Source organism: Ornithorhynchus anatinus, chromosome 19 (genome assembly GCF_004115215.2).
Source record: "Ornithorhynchus anatinus isolate Pmale09 chromosome 19, mOrnAna1.pri.v4, whole genome shotgun sequence".
Taxonomy (NCBI): Eukaryota; Metazoa; Chordata; class Mammalia; order Monotremata; family Ornithorhynchidae; genus Ornithorhynchus; species Ornithorhynchus anatinus.
Genome location: NC_041746.1, coordinates 25798844 through 25819424, shown reverse-complemented (window position 1 = coordinate 25819424; position 20581 = coordinate 25798844). Strand labels below are relative to the sequence as shown.

General features: G+C 42.8%; 2 protein-coding genes across 16 annotated transcripts in view; one reads left to right on the top strand and one right to left on the bottom strand.

Moving 5' to 3' along the window:
- The window catches only part of SNAP91 (synaptosome associated protein 91), an 85279-nt gene extending 79158 nt beyond the window's left edge, over window positions 1–6121 (top strand). For 12 of the 13 annotated variants that reach the window (XM_029047447.2, XM_029047452.1, XM_039914796.1 and 9 more), the window contains 2 exons: window positions 1486–1588; window positions 4649–6121. In XM_029047447.2, the coding sequence (XP_028903280.1) occupies window positions 1486–1578 (93 nt within the window). In that variant the 3' untranslated portion in view covers window positions 1579–1588; window positions 4649–6121. The remainder of the gene's footprint in view (window positions 1–1485; window positions 1589–4648) is intronic. The other variant, XM_029047451.1, reaches the window with a different exon arrangement.
- Window positions 6122–12882: 6761 nt separating this feature from the next.
- On the bottom strand, window positions 12883–18817 carry PRSS35 (serine protease 35). Of its 3 annotated transcripts, none has more exons than XM_007670725.3 (3): window positions 18722–18817; window positions 16364–16493; window positions 12883–14445 (listed from the first exon to the last, which is right to left on the bottom strand). In XM_007670725.3, exon 3 carries the CDS (start codon window positions 14428–14430, stop codon window positions 13183–13185), a length of 1248 nt encoding a protein of 415 aa, XP_007668915.1. In that variant the 5' UTR covers window positions 14431–14445; window positions 16364–16493; window positions 18722–18817; the 3' UTR covers window positions 12883–13182. The 3 variants fall into 3 exon arrangements, with proteins under 3 accessions (XP_007668915.1, XP_028902792.1, XP_007668916.1); XM_029046959.2 differs by having other exon boundaries at window positions 12883–14440; XM_007670726.3 differs by lacking the exon at window positions 16364–16493.
- Window positions 18818–20581: the final 1764 nt, after the last annotated feature.

Below are 20581 nucleotides of genomic sequence, written 5' to 3'. Positions count from 1 at the left end.
AGAGCCAAGAGGCGTGAAGGATATGGTGAAGACCACACAGCTAATCCTTGGCAAAGCTGGGAATATAACTCCCAGTCCAATGCCCTCTCCAGCTACCTGCTTAACTTGCCATATCCTTAACTTGTTCTGACAATGCATGCAGCAATTTTCTGATTTCATCATCAACAAAGTTGCATTTAAGAAACTATTCTATTTTTTGACTGATTAAATCAGACCCCCCCTTTTTTAGTTATATAAAATACAAGATATTCTCGGGAGATAGTCCAAGTTCTTGGATTGAGGCTTTGGAAGTGTGTTAGGCATCAACTGTATCAAGTGTAGCTCTTATTTTTTTCCTCTTCTTGACAATATTACTGTATGGCAAGGTTCCTAAAAGCATTTACAAGTTGAGCATGTTGGTTGTTATTAATCTAATAATATAATTAGTGCTTACTATGGGCCAAACACTGTGCTAAACGTTGAGGTAGATACAAGTTTATCAGATCCCACGTGGGACTCACAGTCTAAGTAGGGGGGAGAACAGGGATTGAATCCCCATTGTGCAGATGATGGAATTGAGGCATAAAAGTGAAAATGACTTGCCATACAGAAGACAAGTACTGGAGCTGGGATTAGAACCCAGAACCTCTGACTCCCAGGCCTGGGCTCTTTCCACTGCACAACACTGTTTCCCAATAATCTGTTTCTGACAATAATCAGTGGCATTTACCGAACACTTGGGAGAGTACAGGCCAATTGGTAGACACGATCCCTGCCTTTAAAGAACTCACAGTATAGTGGGGAAATAGATGTTAAACTACAGGTAAGCGAAGCAATTTGAGAATGAGTATATGTGTATAAGTGCTGTAGAGGTGTCCTTTTCATCTGGAGATGAAAATTGGTTTTACAAGGAACAAGGAAAAAGCATAAGTATCCTTATCAGATCATAAAATAGAGGCATGATGGAGCTGATAGGTTGAAATCAAGGGGACCTTCTCAACTGTTAGCATTTTTTTAATTCTCTGATTTATATGATCTAGAATATTTTGCTGGTCCCTGAAAACTAAGTTCCTTCTTGAAAATCATTTCCTCTCATATTGTTTCCATAAATATGACCATGTGATTGTCAAACACATTCTTAACTCTAATAATTTGGGGTATTTTTTTTATTTAGTGAGATTGATTATTTTAGGCTGCATACTGAATGCCCCTGGGTTGTATTAAGTTAGAAGAAATGGAAATATCTGCACAATGACACTAGTTGGCATTGCTAAACTCTACTTAAGTTCAAAAGTATTCAAATGTTTAAAATGAAATCAATCATCTAAAATATACTGTCCCAATCCAGGGTGTAATGTAGCATTTTCACTGAGTATGGCACTGTTTTTGTAAACCTAGGCATCTAATCTTTAGTTTGTCTGTTACCTGTAGTATGTGTTCTGCCTAATACTTGTGTGTCCCTGTTTTTCTTTTCCTGCTTTCCTTGGCTGGCCTTTCTTCTGTTAGCTTTCTCCAAGCCCTACACCTGCCACTCAGAGTCCCAAGAAACCTCCAACAAAGGACCCATTAGCGGATCTAAACATCAAGGATTTCTTGTAGACAATTTAAGGTACTCTTGAGTCTGACATTGAGTTTGACCTGTGTAACAAGCTTATTTGCAACAGATGGCTACCAGTTTTTATTATCTATCTGTTTAGAAATGAAGTAAAGGCACTGTAGCTGAATGGTTATTTGGGAATGGAAGACCACTAGTAGCATTTTTGTTTATGAGATGAGAAGCAGCATGGCTTAGTGGAAAGAGCACAGGCTTGGGAATCACAGGTCTTGGGTTCTAATCCCAGCTCCGCTGCTTAGCTGTGTGACTTTGGGCAAGTCACTTCATTTTTCTGTGCCTCAGTTACCTCATCTATCAAATGAGGATTAAGACTGTGAGCCCCTCGTGGGACAACCTGGCACATAGTCAGCACTTAACAAATATTATTATTATTAATTATTATTATTATTACATGGATTGTAGATTGAATTGTCATTCTTGGAATGCTTTCATTAACAGTGCATGTGATTTTAAAAATCAGTTTAGGAAAAAGGCTCCCCACTGACTACTACTCCGAAGAGAACTTTATTTGAAAACCTTCAGTAGTAGTTTCAAGGTTTTCAGGTTTCCACTTGTCCCCGTTGTGGTAGCAGTTATTTGTTCAAGGAAAAGAACAATTTAAAACAAACCTGTCATTTATCTTCTGTATTTGAAGTGTGCCCTACTGCTCGGTCATCAATGTGTTGTGTAAACAATGCCAAGATACTCTGTGTTCAGTAGAGGAGGCTAAATCCCTATGCATCACTTTCTTTCCTTTTTCTATTTTGTTGTGGATGAAATGAGGTAGGCAAGTGGCCAGATTAGAGGATTACATCCTGGAAAGACCCAATAAAGCCAGCTTGGCAGTTTGCTCTTCGTGATTCCCGGTCAAATATGGCTCTGTCTTAAGCCCTTGGTCCTGAGCTAGTTTAGGGTTCCATCAGGCACTTGACTGTGGCCTGAGAAACCTCCAAACTTGAGTACCTCAAGAGGAGTCATCAATTCTGACCTGCCACCCTAGCATCTGGGCTGTGGTTCTGAGGGGCGTGGGTCACTGTGGTTCTACAGAATTGTGACTCCCACCCCACACACACTTACTGATGGCTCCAGATCCTCTCGTGCCTCCCCAAGGGGTCCTCTAATGATGTTATAGCCCCCTAGCATTGGTTTTCCACAAGCCCAGATCCGCCCCAACCTTGGAAAACTTCCTGAACTGACTGGCTTCCTCTTCATGAGGTGATGCTTTCAGAGAGCATGCTGCTAATTGGTTATGGCTCTCAAGGCCTGGTCAGCCTTCTTCCCTTATCATGACTTATGTCTTGATAACTACTCAGAACTTTTTCACCACTAGGTCTCCCGGGAAGATCCTACGTCAGCCTAGCAGAAGTCACTTCTCCAGGTTAGGCTGCTTGGGCTTCCACTTTGCTGATTTGCCATGGAAATAATCCCACCCTCTGGCCTACCCCTGCCCAGATCCCAAGGCTTTCTGGACCTCTGGTAACCCTCACACCTGATTTAACTGACTTTATGTAATAGGTTCAGGGCACCTGAGTTCTCAAAGGACATTCCTGTTGCTCACTCTCCGGCTAGCTGTTCCCAACTTCTGAGAGCTACCAAGCCGGGGGGACAGGAATGGTGTGGGAATAGGGCTGCCTTCAGATGTTTGACTGCCCTGAAGTTGGAAAAAAATGATCCACACCTCCTTAGGGTGGTCTCCTCTGCCACCCATAGCCCTCAGTGCTTATGCCAAGCATGCAGTCTAGCGAAATGAGATTAACAATAATAATTGTAGTATTTATTAAGCGCTTACCATTTGCCAAGCACCCTACTAAGCTCTGGGGTCGATACAAGCAAATCGGGTTGGACACAGTCCCTGTCCCACGTGGGACAGGAAGTCTCAATCCCCATTTTACAGATGAGGTAACTGAGACACAGAAGTGAAATGACTTGCCCAGTGTCACACAGTAGAAATGTGGCAGGGTTGGGATTAGAACTCATGACCTTCTGACTCCCAGGCCCGTGCTATATCCACTATGCCATAATGGATCTCGAGAATTGCATGCTTCAAAAATTCTGAGTAGAAAATGGTTACTGAGTTAAGAAGCTGCCCCACCAACCTCTCCCTCTGAGGATGCACAGTGATGCCAGCCTGGGTAGAAGAGCAAGTGGAGGAGGTGGAAGAGGGGAGAGGGAACTTCTGGAGGGATCTTTGCACGCCACCACCTCCTCCACTGCAGCTATAAACTCTCACCTCATCCGACCCTGATCCAGCCCTAGCCCCTTGGGCTTGCTGCCCCAGAAGGCAATTTCAACATCAGCGAGGTTTCTGATGGAAGCCCATGGTGTTGAACATTAAAATGAACCAGTTAAAAGAATAGATATTGAATATAGAAGAACTGGGGAGGGGACAGTAGGGGGACGCTGAGTTTTAGGGACAGGAAAGTTGCATAGATCACTTGTGGGATGGGGGAGGGAAGAAGCCTAGAATTATAAACCTCCAAAGAAGCAGTTATAGCTTTCCTTACCTCAATGGGAGAAAGGTCTTGTGGGTAATGCTGAAAAGTATGTCCTGGAAATTAACTTTTCCCATTCTACTGTCCCACCAGTTGGTAACCCCAATCCAGGATATAATTAAATGGAAAGAGCAAATGAACTTTAGAACCCTCTTTTTAAAATCACTTTTTTAAAGTTAAACATATAATTATTATGATTCAAAGCATTGTAAACCATAAATATTTGGAGTCTCTTAAATTCTTTTGCATGTTTTAGCTGACATAGTTGGGTTAAGTAGGTGTTTTGAAAGTTTTCAAGTTATCTTTGTCAGTAACTTTTGGCCCATTCTCATAATTTTGAAACTGTGTATCGAAATTGTTTGCATATACAACCCATGAAAGGAAAGCAAATTTGCCAGGGCCCATGTTTTGAATTGTATGTTTTACATGTGGCTTGAATAGTAACATCCGGAACTGAAATTTCATTAATTGCAGTTTGGTCTTCCAGGAGCCTTGAAATAATTTTGAGGACACAGATTGGAAGAGAAGCAGCCATTCTGTATTCTAGCTGTTTTCTAACTTGGGAATTTTTTTTTTTTCACAGCTGCAGTTTTTGTGACTGGATAGAAAAAGTGAGTTTGGAGACTACATATAAGATTGATGCTCAGAGTTTCAAAGTGAGCCACCAGTACCAAACCCAATGCTTATTCATACTTTCCAAAAAAATGTGTAGCACAGCTGTGAAAGTGAACATTAGGAATGTGTACTACTTTAGCTGTTATCCCTATTCTCTAAATTTTGGTGTATTTGGGTTATTTGTGTGTTTTACAATTTAAACAATGGATGTATGTTTCTGATGCCTTTAGTGCTTTTCTGGACCTAATTCCCAGGACAGAATATGCAGCTATTGTGTGGTGAAGCCATTTGGAGCGATGTGTCTGTGTTTTTGAAGGTTTGATGTATATAACTTTTGGACAAACCCTAAAAATCTTCCCCAAGTTCTGTTTCCTTCTGGATATCTGTTTCAAATCTTGTGCCTGATGAAACCAGATAGTAAGGAAAACACTCTTAATAGACAAACCTTTTTTGGTGTGGAGTACATTTTTCCAGTCACAGGAATTTCAATTATTGTGGGAAATGTTTATTTTTGTGGCACTGTATATGTTAAGAAATATTATTTAAAGTAATATAAAGGTAACCTTCCATGATACTTCTTTCAAACTACCTTACCCAGATGGAAAAATCATGTCTGGAAGAACATTGTATTTGTCACCCTTTATTTTAAGATATGTATTTTAATTATGTTTAACAGGTTTTTGCATCTAAATTGGCTTATTTATCCATTCCTATTGATTGCACTGAAAGTAAGTAAAGGGTCTGTTTTATTTATTTAGTTAAATGAGCAACCATAGTTGTGCTATCTTACAAGGGATTTCAGATTATGACATAGTCACTCACGTGGAGTCAAAGCATTTCTGCAGAAGTTTCATTTTTACTTCAGCTTGTATGTACATCAGTTTATTTAGTGCTTTGTGTGCGTGTGTGTGTGTGTGTGTGTGTGTGTGTGTATGTATTGTAGACTAGTGTTTCTCCATTCCTTATCTGAGCTGAGTAGGGTTTTGGGTTTTTTTGTTTTTTGGGTTTTGTTTTTTTTGTACTGTGTGATTAGAATTCATACCAATCCAGAAAACCCACACCCTTTACTGTACATACTGTGTTCCTTTCATTTTTAGTTTATTCTCATCCTGTTTGTGCTGACGGCTTGGCTTAAGATTTTGACGCATAAATGAGGTCACTGTTGATCAGTGTTACAAGTGGCTTGGCAGCTCTTTGTAAAAGCATACTGGGTTGGAAAGATGTTGGCCTAAGTCTTTCAAATTATTTAATCGATGTATGGTACCATTTAAAAGTGGTTGTATCTGAGTTTACTGTGGGGATGACATACACTGTAAGGGGGAAAATTACCTAAAGCTAATTTCAAAATGGCTTTTCTTTGTATTTCGGTTTAAAAACCCAGTGCATGTATATGCCCTCCGAGATGCAATAAACACCTTGAACAAAGAAAATGCAAACATGACACTTTGTCTTTTAATTGTGTAATTGAAAATTATGTACTAGATTGTTGCATTGGGTTTGAAGAATGCACCGGTTACAGAAAAGTAACTAGATCCACATAATGGATTTAACAAAATTCTGTGTATATTTGGAAGCTTAAAAACAGTCCCTTTAGCTTTGAAATTTCTCCAACAAAATACTGTAGACTGCCTCTTTCTGGAGAATTTATTGAGAATGCCTCTACTGACTGCAGACTGCATTATGATAACTAGATCTTACATAGATCCAGTTTCAGACAGGGTGGTTCATGTTCTCATTTCTAGTTCTAAAGTGCCAGTCACCACAGTAACCCACGCTTCTGGCTTGCTTTTTTAAGAATAAATTTGAATGAGTACAAAAGTACAGTCTAGAGTAACATTTTGATATAGGGTATAGTAAATGAGATCTTATATATAAATTTTTTTTTAAAAGTAATTCTTTTTTCTTTATAAATTGAAACAAAGTAAAGCTTGAGGCCAGAGACATGATGAGTTTATATTCTAGTTATTTTTACTGGTATTTTTGGTAGTAGTTTATGACTTGATATGTACTTTTGAGTTTAGTAGCTCCCTGGCCATGATGCTAAATCTAAATGGCCTGTTAAGCAGCACAATTATTGAAGGCTTCCCTCAAATTCATTTAGCCATGCATGAAATAAGTCTAATTAAATGATGAATTCTCCTTGATATAAACGCAGAAGAATTGTTTCAAATACACTATAGCGCCCTTCCTGACTGCTATTTTCAGATGAGATTATTGTGTTAGTAATAAAATTAAAAACCCAGGCACAAATACCCGGTATATCCCACTGCCTTTCCTTATATTCCAAGGGCTGTAAAGTAAAAATTAAACAGAGTGGTATCCTGTGATGTCTTAGAATCATACTAATTCCCTCTCCCTTTGAGGTTAATTTTGAATTAGATTAGACAAATGGATTTGTGGTAAGTCGATGTAATTTTGCCTAAGTGATTAATTTCCAATATTCAATTTAATTGTGCTCATCACCTGTTGAATATTCACCCTGCCCCCCATAATATTAAATCATTGTACACTTTGAACAGCTCAGCACTTTCTCTTCTGACTTCTCTTTAAGGATGACACTGTAGAGTGGCCCGGTGAATTGGTTTTGACCTCTAAAAGCTTCCACCCAACCCCGAATTTCATGTGTCTACCCATACAGTGCCCTCGCACAGCCCATGCCTGCAATGTCCCACCATCCTCGGAGTCGTGCTCCATTTTCAGAGCACAACTAGCCAATGAGATGGATGTGTGAAAACTGGACATGCCACATTGTCTGCCCTTACACAGGTAGGTCCTGGCTGCTGTTAATGGGTTTGTCCCACTCAAGGCCCTGTCTCTGATTTCAAGCCCTATCTCCATTCTCCCTTCCACTTAGACTGTGAGCCATGGGTGAGATAAGGTCTGTGTTCAATCTGATTATCTTGTAGTAATAATAACTGTGGTATTTGTTGGGCACTTACTATGTGTTATGCCCTGTACTAAGCCCTGGGGTGAATACAAGCAAATCAGGATGGACGCAGTGCCTTGTCACATTCCTCAAGCAGAATAAATCTTCCATTTGGGTCATATTACCGTTGAGTAATATTTTAGTTCAGACTGCGTAAGACAGTAATGTCTAAGTTAGGGATATGAGTTTAAGATGGCTTTTCAAACATCTGTATTTTTGACAGAGAAAAGTGAATGGCTGCTGATTCAGTACAATATGACAAATGGCAAAATACGCCCTCAATCAAGATGTTTAATGCAGTTACCATGCTTAATGATTGCAGCTGTGGTTTCCTTGGGGGAGATAGTGCACTTTGGCTGCATAGTGGCTTGTTGCCTTATTGAATTTTACAGTAATGTGACCACAAGGTATTGAGAGGGAAGATCAGTTAAACGGCAGGATAACGATTCAAAATGCTAAACTGTTGCAAAACAAAAACCACAGAATGATAATTCTGACATGGAATATAATTATCCTTTTGAAAACCACTGATATTACTTTGTGTTTAGATCCACACAGCATTTCAGAGCATTGCCTAAAGTCTCACTCCACTTAGCAAAGAGGAATGAAAAGCTGTATGCCCCTCTTAACATGAGCAGAAACAATAAAATACCACAGGCTTTGCTGAAAGATAACAGAAGCAATAACAATAAAATACCACCGCTTTCTTGGTGAAGAACAGGGTTTTTACAAGAGTGATTATAGCTTTCTTTCTACAGAAGCCTTATGAATTTGCAAATTAATGTTGAGCCTCATTGCAAAGTTTCTTCATTCTTGAGTCTGTTTCCTGTTCCTTGTGCTTTATGGGGTGTGTGTAATCCCAGGGTCTCCCTTTAGGGAGACCTGAAATCTAGACTACACTAGAAAACTCTAGGTAAAAAAACCATGAGGAAATCACAAGGGATAAACTTCTCTGGCTTTTAAAATATAAAGAGCAGGAGCATGGACAACAAATGGGGATGAAATAGAAGCCTTAGCTTAGAATCACAATTACCATATAATTGTAAAAACTGAGACATATAGTGGATTCACACTTAAATGAGAAGGATAGAGTAGGAAGATCTAGATTGTTCAGGGCATAAGGGCAGGAAAATAATGTAAATGGCTTTACTTTGTAGTGACAGAATTTTGACACACATTCAGATACCCAGAAATGAAGGCAACAGGTACAAGTGCTCGACTTAAGGCAAAACGTGAAAAGAATAAAGGCAATTGTCTTAGTAGAAATCTGTTGTCGAACATGAATAAGACTTCAAGGCAGGCTATAGGGTGGGCAGGGGAGAAAGAGGGAAAAGAATTTAACTTATTAGGTATTTCCTAAAAAAAAATTAATGAGCACCAGATTGTGAGTGATATTAAGGGTGGAATAGGTCTTAGTTTCTTAGTATAGGAAAATAAAGGAATCACCGAGGGCATATGATTTGATTGTAACTGTTATGAGATAACTGAGCATCTAAGGTTGAAACACTGATAGTAACTCTAGCAAGATCCTCAAAGGAGAAGAAATAAATGAACAAAGAGATAAAGTGAGCTTTAAATTTTAACAGACTTAGGCCACTAGATGAAAGGAACTGATGAAAAGTAAACCATAAAAGAGGCCATGAAAACTGTCACCACGATAACAGGAATTCAGTGATGCCAGTCAAGTTAGATGACTGTTAGATGACACAATTTATTTCACTAGGTACACTTTCTGACCATCTTAAATTTTAAGGCCTAGGACTTCCACTTCTAGAATAGAGGGAGTGAGTGTGTGTGTGTTGTGGGTGGGGGGAATGCTCTACTTGGTTTGAAGATGGTGGAATAATGGAGATGTGAATAATCTAGCATTGATCTAATCTGTGTCTGGGGTGTGAGGAGGAACTCATATTGGTGGTCTCTTTAATTGGTAATTGGTCTTCTCCCATGGAATAACTGATAACTCTCACACCTGTCTAAAGTGCTCCCTCAGTTGAAGTTCTGCACTTTAACTGATATGAAGTAAACCTACACTCTTACATAGTAGAAGGAAGTGCAGATCAGGCATACCCTCAGCCTTTGAAATGCAGGGTTAAATGGTTATATCTTTGGTTTTCTGTTTAAAAATGGCATAAATGTCAACTTTATGATGCACAGTGCCCTCTAATGGAGATTTCAATCTAAAAGTCATGAGCAATTGTTTTACACGCAATTTGGGATTCATATTGAGCCCTTATTTTGTGGATGCTCTTAACACCTGCCTGCCAACAATACTTCTAGGGTTTTATCTAACCAGATTTTGCAATCTTCATTGTAGAATTGTTTTCAAAATAGGAATTAACTCAAATTACCCCCAGGGTTTCTTCAGAGTTGGACTACATTCATTTAACATTTTTCCCGAACCTATCTTCTACCATCTTGTCATAAAAGATTGCACAGGATAGTGGTGAATAAACATAACTGGCCAGTAACCTTCTCAACAGATCGGGTGAGCTTCCTGCTCCCTTTTCAAGGCTTTAAAGATAGACAATACTAATTCATCGTGTGTCATTAGCTGTTTCTAATGAATGTGGGGGGATGTTTTAGGGTGGTAAAAACTTTTAATCAGAAACCACAGTGACCATTCAGAATGAGGCATCTTATCCAGTCTGGCATTGGGCATTCCATGAAATGAGAGCAAAGAGTCATTGTGACCAACAGCAGCAGAGACCACATGGAGTGACTGTTCTCTACCTGACTAGTTGGGTCTATTCCCTACAGGTTCAACCTCCTCTTTCACCACTAAGCATCGGGAAAAATATTCAGCAGGTTCTCAAAGGGCGGCAAACCCAGACATACAGCATCTGGTGTCCCTCACGCTTCTGCTCCCATGTTTCTGCTGCTGCTCTTGCTATTGCCTGTCCACTTCTCCCACACCCAAACTGTAGAAGTGTCACTGAGGCCATGGGTCCCCCACAGCCACTTGGGTGGATGAAACCTGTCAGAAGACCATTAACCCACAGTGGAACTGGCATGTGTCCAGTGTTTGAAGTGAGAAATCTGCATTGGAGACCTAACAGGAAGGGGGAAACGACATGAACTGGACATGATAACAGCATTAATCTTCACTGAGAGGGAAATGATACTCTTATTTTGAGTAAGAATCCCTCAGTTGAATAAAATGCAGTACTGAGGAGCTGAGGCTGTTTTTATGGAAGCCATCCCTTTAAAGGTTCATATGTTGCCCAAAAAGGGGACAAGAACAAAAGCCCTGCAAATCAAGTGTTAGATTTTTTTTAATCATGTGGCATTGTGGATTTAAATGAACTCCTTAAACATTTCAGATTTATTTTGCAATACAGAAAACAAAACACCTTCAAAATTACATTTTCTTCCAATTCATAATGCACATTTAAGCAATTGTACATAAATTACTGCAGTAACTGGAACATTGAACAATTTAAACTAGAACTGTGAACCTGACCTATTCATTTTCATCATTACATTAAGATTAAATTATACCCTGAATCTTTTCATTTTTTACATTGAGTGTTCCACTCAATTTAGCACCAATGATAAAACACCACACTAATCAATAAAACTTGAACACACAATATTATTCCACAAGTAAGCTCACTTAAAAGAAACGTGCTTCAGAAACAAACATTTACTAAATCGTTTCAACCTAATACAATGCGTTCTGTTTCGGCACCATTCAGTGGGTGACGTGGAAAGAGTCAAAGTGCCTTCCTTTGAGTAGAACAGGTCCCGAATTGATAACAGGACCCAATTCATTACAGTAACCCACTAGATGAACACTCCATTTTCAGAAAATGGAATGTGTTAGCAAGAGGAATTACAAAAGTTGCCCAGGCCTTAGCACCAAAAATATATTGTCTGTAGCAACATGAGAAGAATAATTATCAGAAAAATACCTACTTTTTGATAATAGTAATGAATGGAATTTATAGCCTGGCAGAGACAGAAGCTGGTACATTGCAAAGCCTTGTGGCTTCTCTATAGCTGTTGCCGAAGGTGCTTTTGACTAATACACAAGCAAAATCTACTTCAGTATAATGCTCAAGTACAAGGAAAACATGCATCCCTAACATTTCTCATCTTCTATTTCTCAAACTAGGTGTGTTTGATAGCATGAATGCTATTCCTCATCCCTGTTCCCAGAAAGGGAACTACTTCTTCATTTTTCTTGAGGCTATATTGTAGAAAGCAGTGAAGGGCAGTTTGTGATTTTTCAGTGTGCAAGATCCATTGTCATCTAGTTGCTATGAAGGCACACGTTAATAAAGCTCTTGAGTGGTTATGTCTGTGTGGAACCAGGCATAAGGGGAAGAAAGAAATGTACCAATGGAGCATTCCTTTGTCAAGTTGACTTACATAAAGACTGGTGTTTTAAGGCCTACCACTCTCTCCTCAAACCTGGTACCTACAATCACAGTAGAGAAGCAGTTTGCCCTAAGGGAAAGGGCCTGGGCCTAGGATTCACAGAACCTGGATTCTAAACCCAGCTCTGCCACTTGCCTGCTGGGTAACTTTGGGCCAGTCACATAACATCACTGTGCCTCAATTCCCTCATCTGTAAAATGGGGATTAAATGCCTTTTCTCCCTCCTACTTAGACTGTGAGCCCCAAGTTTGGACAGAGACTGGGTATGACCTGATTATCTTATATCTATTTACCCCAGTGTTTGGTCCATACTAAGCACATAATTGCCACAATTATATTAGCACAGTAGCTTGACTGATAAACCATTAAAGGTTTTCCCTTCCCCTGACCCTAATCCAGCTTCTGGAAGGATGGGGAGAGTAGATGTTGCCAGAGTACAGCTAGGAGGCTAAGCACAAGGTAGTTTTAGGTGGCAGCTGTCAATCCAAAGTAAACACAAAGAGAAAGGTCCTCTTCAACTAACCTCAGCCTACTGTACTCCAATCCTTTGGTTCTAAATAGTGACAGTTCTAGTAACAAGTCACCAACTGGTTGAGACAGATTTGATGAAGGCCATTAAGAAACATGGATTTAACAAAAACTTTTCAAACTAGTGTTGGGGTTGCCTGGTGCAGATTTAGCTTTTGAGCTGGATATGTATACCTCAGAAAGAAAACTGAATTGTTCTCCAAGTAAGCTAGTTTCACAATCTGCTGGCTTCTGACGACACTGTTGTACTGTTTACGTGCAGTGTGTATATTAGATATTACAGTAGAACCCTGAGAAGAAGTCTTTTGAGAAATCACACAGTAATAAAAGTTTGAGGATTCAGAGTTTGTCAAAAAAGCAAAGATATAAAAATTTCAAATTCAATTTACTCCAATTTAACAAAAGTACAAGTGCCTGCCTAGTCCACTATATATATATTTAAGCATTCTTTTAAAAGAATCACAAAATTCGACTAATCCCACCATAAGAACCCTTTGTAACATCAGTTTTCAGGTGTAACCCGAGGAGGTGACTTTTTTCAGTACCCAGTGGAACTGTTACTCTTGGTAGTGTAGGAGGACAGCGTACTGCCTAGGTTGCAAATTCCAGCAACTGCTTTAAATTCTGTGTTGTGACTAGGTCCTTGCTGCTCTAGTTTCAGGTTCTCCTCAGCCGTAAGTACAGTCAGCATCATTCCCGTGTATCCAGAGGCAAATCTGGGCATATTTAAGAGGGGTGATACGCACAGCTACATTATAATCCTTCTGGACGCCTCCAACATCCACCCACTGGTGGCCGGAGTAAACGGCGATGATCTTCCTCTTCCACTTCTTCTCGTCTGGCTCTTTCAGGCGCAGATAGATCCCAGAGCCGGTGGAGCCCGGGGCGGCATCGCAATATTGGTAGAAGAGATCACTGGACTCGTCAGACACACTGCAGAACCGGTAGACCAGTTGCTCGGCTCGATCGTTGTCAAATCCCGAGAAATGGATCAGGCTTCCGGGCATCTTCTTGACGGTTGGGCTGATGCCCAGTTCCATGTACTGCTTCTTGTGGGGACGTTTCAGTTCGAGGACTGCATAGTCGTAATCCAAGACCACATCCCCGCTTGCTTCTCTGACCCAGCCTTTTGGAATTTGGGTGCTCTTGACCCTGGTCCATTGGAAAGACCGTTTGCCAGCCACCACTCTATGATGACCTTGTATGGAGTCTTTCTTCCTCCTTCCTCCTCTGGCTCTCCCTTTCCGCTCCTCTTTGGTCCCTTGCCTCTGGCTCTTCCTGTGAGCTTCCCTCCTGTTTCTCTCAGGTCTCCCGCGCCCTCTCCCCGCACCTTTAGAACGCATTCTCAGCACACCCACCCTCAGTTTGCGGCCTCCTCTGAGGTAATCCTTTCCATCGTGAACACAGTGAGCAGCGGTTAGCACGTGGCTGGGGGAGATGAGAATGCCACTGCAGCCCGTGGAGAGCTTGACAGCGGTGTTGAAAGGGAAGTGGCTTAAGAAACGCTTGTCGGTGATGCTGAATCTGCTGTCTGTGCCGTACACCTGCCGCTTTCTCCGGCTGGGCGCTTCTCTGCCAGTGGTGTTCGACGCCAGCGCCAGGCCCTGGACGTTCACTCTTGTCCAGGTGCGGGTGCCGTTCTCAAAGACCGTCTCAAAGGAGAGGGCTTCCTCCAGCTCTGAAAGGCTGGGCCTCGGCAGTTCCTTTTGACATTCAATCCCGCACACTCTGCTTAACACCATCCTGGCCTCTGCCTCGAATTTGGGGCTCGGAAGATGAAAAGTCCTCTCGCTCACAATCTGGGGTACTTTCCGTACGTGCCAGTTAAAATCCTGCTCCGTTTCTGTTCCTCTGATTAAGGTCAATGCCTGGAAGGTAAATATCAGCCAGAGCAGGAAGTATTCCATGGTCCCCATGACCTGTAACCTGCCCTTGAGGAAGAAGAAATAAGTTTTAGAATATTTTTTGAGAAAAAGACCATTTCCCAAATGACATGTTATAATTTATTAGAAACTCCAAAGCTAATGAAGGTAAGTGGTAAATAATATCCCAAAGATCTTTCTTCAGTGCTAGTGATTTTTTGTCAGAAAATCTGAGAGTATTCTTTAACTGCATTAGAGTGAAATGTAGATATGTCAGTCTGGGAAGGGCCTCATTCATTCAAACGTATTTATTGAGTGCTTACTGTGTGCATACTAAGCATCCACAATGTTCCTTCAAAAAACTGCTTAACACCCTTAATTAGTTCCATAAAAATGAGTGTGAAACTAAAGAATTGAAGAAAAAATGGTTTCCCACAGGAAATCAAGTACTTATGAACTAAAAGAGGTGATGACCCAGGGAACAGTAACAATGGAAAAACAAAACAGTAAATTACACAATCAACAATCCTAAATAGCAGGGTAAAACAATGTAGAAGCAACTTTGACCTAGTGAAAAGAGCACTGAAGCTGAGGCAGAGTCAGGTGCTAATCCTTTTGCCTACTTGGACAAATCACAGAATTTCTCTGGGCTTTAGTTTCCTTAACTGTAAAATGGGGATTAAATACCTGTTCTCTCTCCTACTTAGACTCTGAGCCCTACTGTGAGCAGTGACTGTCTCCAACCTGATTCACGTGTATCTACCACAGTGCTTAGCACAGTGCTTGGCACTTATCACTTAAATACCACTATCATTCATACATTCAATTGTGTTAAGCATTTACTGTGTGTAGTGCATTCTACTAAACGTTTGAGAAAGTATAATACAACAATAAACAGTGACATTCCCTGCCCACAATGAGCTCACAGTCTTGGGGGGGATGGGGGGAAACAGACATCAATACAAATAAAATTACAGATATATACATAAGTGCTGAGGGGCAGGGAAGAGCCAAGGGAGCAAGTCAAGGTGACGCAGAAGGGAGTGGGAGAAGAGAGAGATGAGGCCTCCAAGAGGTCTTCCTAGACTATTGTTGTTGTTTTTAAGAGTGCTAAAGGAAAGAAGAATATTATAGCCAGCTCCAGAGAGCACTTGTCTTAGAACCTATGTTTCCTGCTTCTCAGAGCAGTGCTCTTCTCTTGTATTAACCTCAGGGTTAAGGGAAAGATGGAATATAAATTTGGGGTTGTGGGGTAGAAGGGAGAACTCGAACAGGACAGGAAGCTGCTGAAAACTGCTTTAGAAGAGAAAGGGAACTACAAAATCCTGCTTTGTATTTCTAGGGCTTCTCTGACATTCCCTCATTACTTTACCATCAGGAAGAAACAGCACCAGGTTCCCACACTCCACAATACGTGTGCTGGTGGTTAATTGTTCTTCAATTCCTAATCCTCCAGATTGCAGATAGAGGTACATAGTATAATAATTATAATAATGATGATGGTCTTTATTAAGCGCTTACCATGTGCCAAGCACTATTCTAAGTGCTGGGGTAGATACAAGATGATCAGGTTGTCCCACGTGGGGCTCACCGTCTTAATCCCCATTTTACAGATGAGATAACTAAGGCACAGAGAAGTTAAGTGACCTGCCCAGAGTCACACAGCTGCTATCTGGCAGAGGCTGGATTAGAACCCACAACCTCTGCCTCCCAAGCCCGTGCTCTTTCCACTAAACCACGCTGCTTCTCTTAAACGTATGTTATGAGGCCACTAGATGGCAGGGCTAGATCAATCATCCCCTACTTCCTTTTCCACTGGAGAAACTTTGGGCGGTGTTTAAATTCAGCGGAAAATTGTAATTCATTGTCAGACCCGTGGCAGATTATGCGCAGCAGTAGTAAACCGGTTAATCTCACACTACGGGACTATCATGTGTGGGATTAATTACGTTTTTAAAAGCTACCCTATGGTCTATAGATATAGAACCTGTTGCACTGGACGTTGATTTTTGATTTTTGACAGGTGGTTTTCTGTAGCCCAAGCTTGCCGGTGTCTTTCAGTCCTGGCCTACAGCCTTGTTCATGCCGCTAGCACTATTTTCCAACGAATCCATAGCCTGATAATGAGACAAAATGGGAAACATCTACCCTTTAAGCACTGTACATTGCCCCCCGCCCTTAGCCCCACAGGCACTAATGTACAATATCCATAATTTATTGTAAAGACCTGTCTCCCTCTCTAGATTCTAAGTTCCCCGTGGGCAGGGAATGTGTCTGCTATCTCTACCATACTTTCCCAAACACTTAATACAATGTTCTGCATACAGTAAGCACTGAAGAAATACCAGTGACTGATTGATGTCTGCTCATTACTGACAATCAATTTTATTTATTGAGTGCTTACTGTGTGCGAACACTGCACTAAGCACTTGGGAGAGTACAGTATAATAGTTGGGAGACACATTCCCTGCCCACAGAAAATTTACGGACTCCTGCAATCAATTATTAGTCGGCTTTTTGCCCAACAGCTCTTTCTCCCTAAACTGTCTCATAGGGTGTCATTTCACATACAATTGCTGGAAATATAACCGCAACAATAATATTTTGCATTTACAGACAGTGGCAGAGTATCTGATTTGAATTCATGCAAAAATTCTTTGGCCGTTATTTTCAAATTTACCTTCCAGAAGAAAGTCATAGGTGCTAAACTTTTGCATTGATCCTCTCTCAATGAGGGATGGAAAAGTCACCCATCTAAATGTCATTAAAACTTCTTTTTTCGATTGCCTTTCCAGTTTTCTCAGGAGTGCTAATCTCTAAAGCCGTCTCAATTCTTTATAATCAGTATTCTTTTGGTCAGCTGTTGGTAATCGGTTTTTCAGATTTAGAGGGCGGTATTTAAACTTTCTAATATAGTAATTTCTCCCCGGGGATCGATCTCTTTCTGGGTTTGAATGCAATAGGCGAGGTGTGCCTACCGAGGCCAGAGATAGTGAAGGTAGTTGATTCATTCAGTTTACATAAAAGTAGAATGAATGCTAGCTAGGGACCAATTTGGTGCTCTGGTTATTAATGTTACGCTTTTACTGACCTGGACTTGCAGAAGGAAATGTTTAAGCAAGCCAGTCGGCAAACCACAGACCCTTAAATCCCAAACAGAATCCAGTGTGTCGGAAAGATACGACCTAAAGCAAAGTCCTGAAGCCACTTGCTCATTTCTTTCCAGACTAATCATCCCATTTGGACACCGTTCTTCCCCACACTTTATTGGCTTCAAGAACAAAGCGTGCACCTAGAGAAACAGTGGATTTTTGCACTAAAGCGACCAAAGATTGAAATCTGTGCTGGAGGATGGAGGGGGAGCTAAATCCGGGCATCCATCCCCACCCTCTCCGGACTGGAGGATGGGAGCGAGCAGGTCTCTCAGCTCTTTCGGAAGATGCTTTTGGGTGGGCTATGTGGCCCGCAGGGAAACCAACGCTCCAAGCTCTAGGTGGACACTGAGTCCTCTTAGCTCCCCAATAAAGCATCTCAGAGGAGGAGGGAGAGGGCCAAGGAAAGTGCTCTTTAAGCCCCTCTGCCCCGCAGGTTGCTTGAAGAAAAGTAAATCCAGTGGGGTACCTCTCCTCCTCCCCATCCACGATCCTTCCTCACCCCTCTCCCTTAAAGTGGAAGAGGAAGGAGAAGGCTGTCTGCAGGGGGATTCCAACCAGGACCTGTCCCTAGCCCACCCACTCCCTTAAAGTCTGCAGGGGGATCCCACCAGGACCAGTCTAGCCCACCCACTCCCTTAAAGTCTGCAGGGGGAATCCCACCAGGACCTGCCCTAGCCCACCCACTCCCTAAAAGTCTGCAGGGGGATCCTACCAGGTCCTGTCTAGCCCACCCACTCCCTGAAAGTCTGCAGGAGGAGCCCACCAGGACCTGCCCTAGCCCACCCACTCCCTTAAAGTCTGCAGGGGAATCCCACCAGGACCTATCTAGCCCACCTACTCCCTTAAAGTGTGCAAGGGGATCCCACCAGGACCTGCCCTAGCCCACCCACTCCCTTAAAGTCTGCAGGGGGAATCCCACCAGGACCTGCCCTAGCCCACCCACTCCCTTAAAGTCTGCAGGGGGAATCCCACCAGGACCTGCCCTAGCCCACCCACTCCCTAAAAGTCTGCAGGGGGATCCTACCAGGTCCTGTCTAGCCCACCCACTCCCTTAAAGTCTGCAGGGGGAATCCCACCAGGACCTGCCCTAGCCCACCCACTCCCTAAAAGTCTGCAAGGGGATCCCACCAGGACCTGCTCTAGCCCACCCACTCCCCCTCCCCAGCTCGGGGTCCCGCTCCCATCCTTACCTGTTCCCGCGGTGGCCGGGATCCTAAGCGACCCCTCGGGGCAGACTGGGGGTCTGGGGTCTCCCGGGGAAGGCCGGGCTGACCGAGGAGCCTGGAGGCGTCTGCGAGCTGGGGGCGGTGGCCCGGGGGGCGACCGGGGGGAGGGGGCGGGGAGAGGGCAGGGCTGGAAGGAGGAGCCGGTTGGGGGGAGGGGAGAGAGGCGGGGGGAGATCAGCTCCGCCCCCGCACTCATTCATTCATTCAGCCGTACTTATTGGACGCTTAGTGGGTGAGGAGCACTGTACTAAGCGCCTGGGAGAGGTCACTGTAACAATAAACAGATCTGCCCACTCCTCCCTTGCCCCCCCCCCTTCATTCAGTCGAATTTCATTCCATCGTACTTACTGAGCGCTTACTGTGTGCGAGCACTGTTCTAAGCGCTTGGGAGAGGACAGTAAAACAATTAACAGACACATTCCCGGCCCACTCCGCCCCGGCCCCTTTCATTCAATCGTGTTTCATTCAGTCGTATTTACTGAGCTCTTACCGCGTGCGGAGCACTGTACTAAGCGCTTGGGAGAGGGCAATGCAGACACATTCCCGGCCCATTCATTCATTCAGTCAATCAATCGTAGTTACTGAGCGCTTACTGGGTGCAGAGCACTGTACTAAGCGCTTGGAATGTACAATTCGGCAACAGCGAGAGGCAATCCCTGTCCAACAACGGGCTCACAGTGTCCACCCTGCTGACCTCCTGGGATTCTTCTTCCCTTTTCCCCATTCATTCAATCAATAGTATTTATTGAGCGCTTACTATGTGCAGAGCACTGTACTAAACGCTTGGGATGTACAATTCGGCAACAGAGAGAGGCAATCCCTGTCCAACAACGGGCTCACAGTGTCCACCCTGCTGACCTCCTGGGATTCTTCTTCCCTTTTCCCCATTCATTCAATCAATAGTATTTATTGAGCGCTTACTATATGCAGAGCACTGTACTAAACGCTTGGGATGTACAATTCGGCAACAGAGAGAGGCAATCCCTGTCCAACAACGGGCTCACAGTGTCCACCCTGCTGACCTCCTGGGATTCTTCTTCCCTTTTCCCCATTCATTCAATCAATAGTATTTATTGAGCGCTTACTATGTGCAGAGCACTGTACTAAACGCTTGGGATGTACAATTCGGCAACAGAGAGAGGCAATTCCTGTCCAACAACGGGCTCACAGTGTCCACCCTGCTGACCTCCTGGGATTCTTCTTCCCTTTTCCCCATTCATTCAATCAATAGTATTTATTGAGCGCTTACTATGTGCAGAGCACTGTACTAAACGCTTGGGATGTACAATTCGGCAACAGAGAGAGGCAATCCCTGTCCAACAACGGGCTCACAGTGTCCACCCTGCTGTCCTCCTGGGATTCTTCTCCCCTTTTCCCCATCCGTTCAATCAATAGTATTTATTGAGCGCTTACTATGTGCAGAGCACTGTACTAAGCGCTTGGAATGTACAATTCGGCAACAGAGACAATCCCTGCCCAATAATGGACCCCTCCTCCCTCTCTAATACTTGGTCCTTGCCCCTCCCTTGTTCCCCTCCCTCCCCCATGGCCCTGAGGGGGTCTCCAGCTCCAGCATCCCAGAGAGGACAGAGTGTGTGGGGGAGGAAAGTAATAATAATAATAATGTTGGTATTTGTTAAGCGCTTACTATGTGCAGAGCACTGTTCTAAGCGCTGGGGTAGACACAGGGGAATCAGGTTGTCCCACGTGGGGCTCACAGTCTTCATCCCCATTTTACAGATGAGGTAACTGAGGCACAGAGAAGTTAAGTGACTTGCCCACAGTCGCACAGCTGCCAAGTGGCAAAGTGGGATTCGAACCCAT

Coding starts and splice junctions, on each gene's coding strand:
- PRSS35 (XM_007670725.3), bottom strand. CDS start 14,430: ATGGGGACCATGGAATACTTCCTGCTCTGGCTGATATTTACCTTCCAG.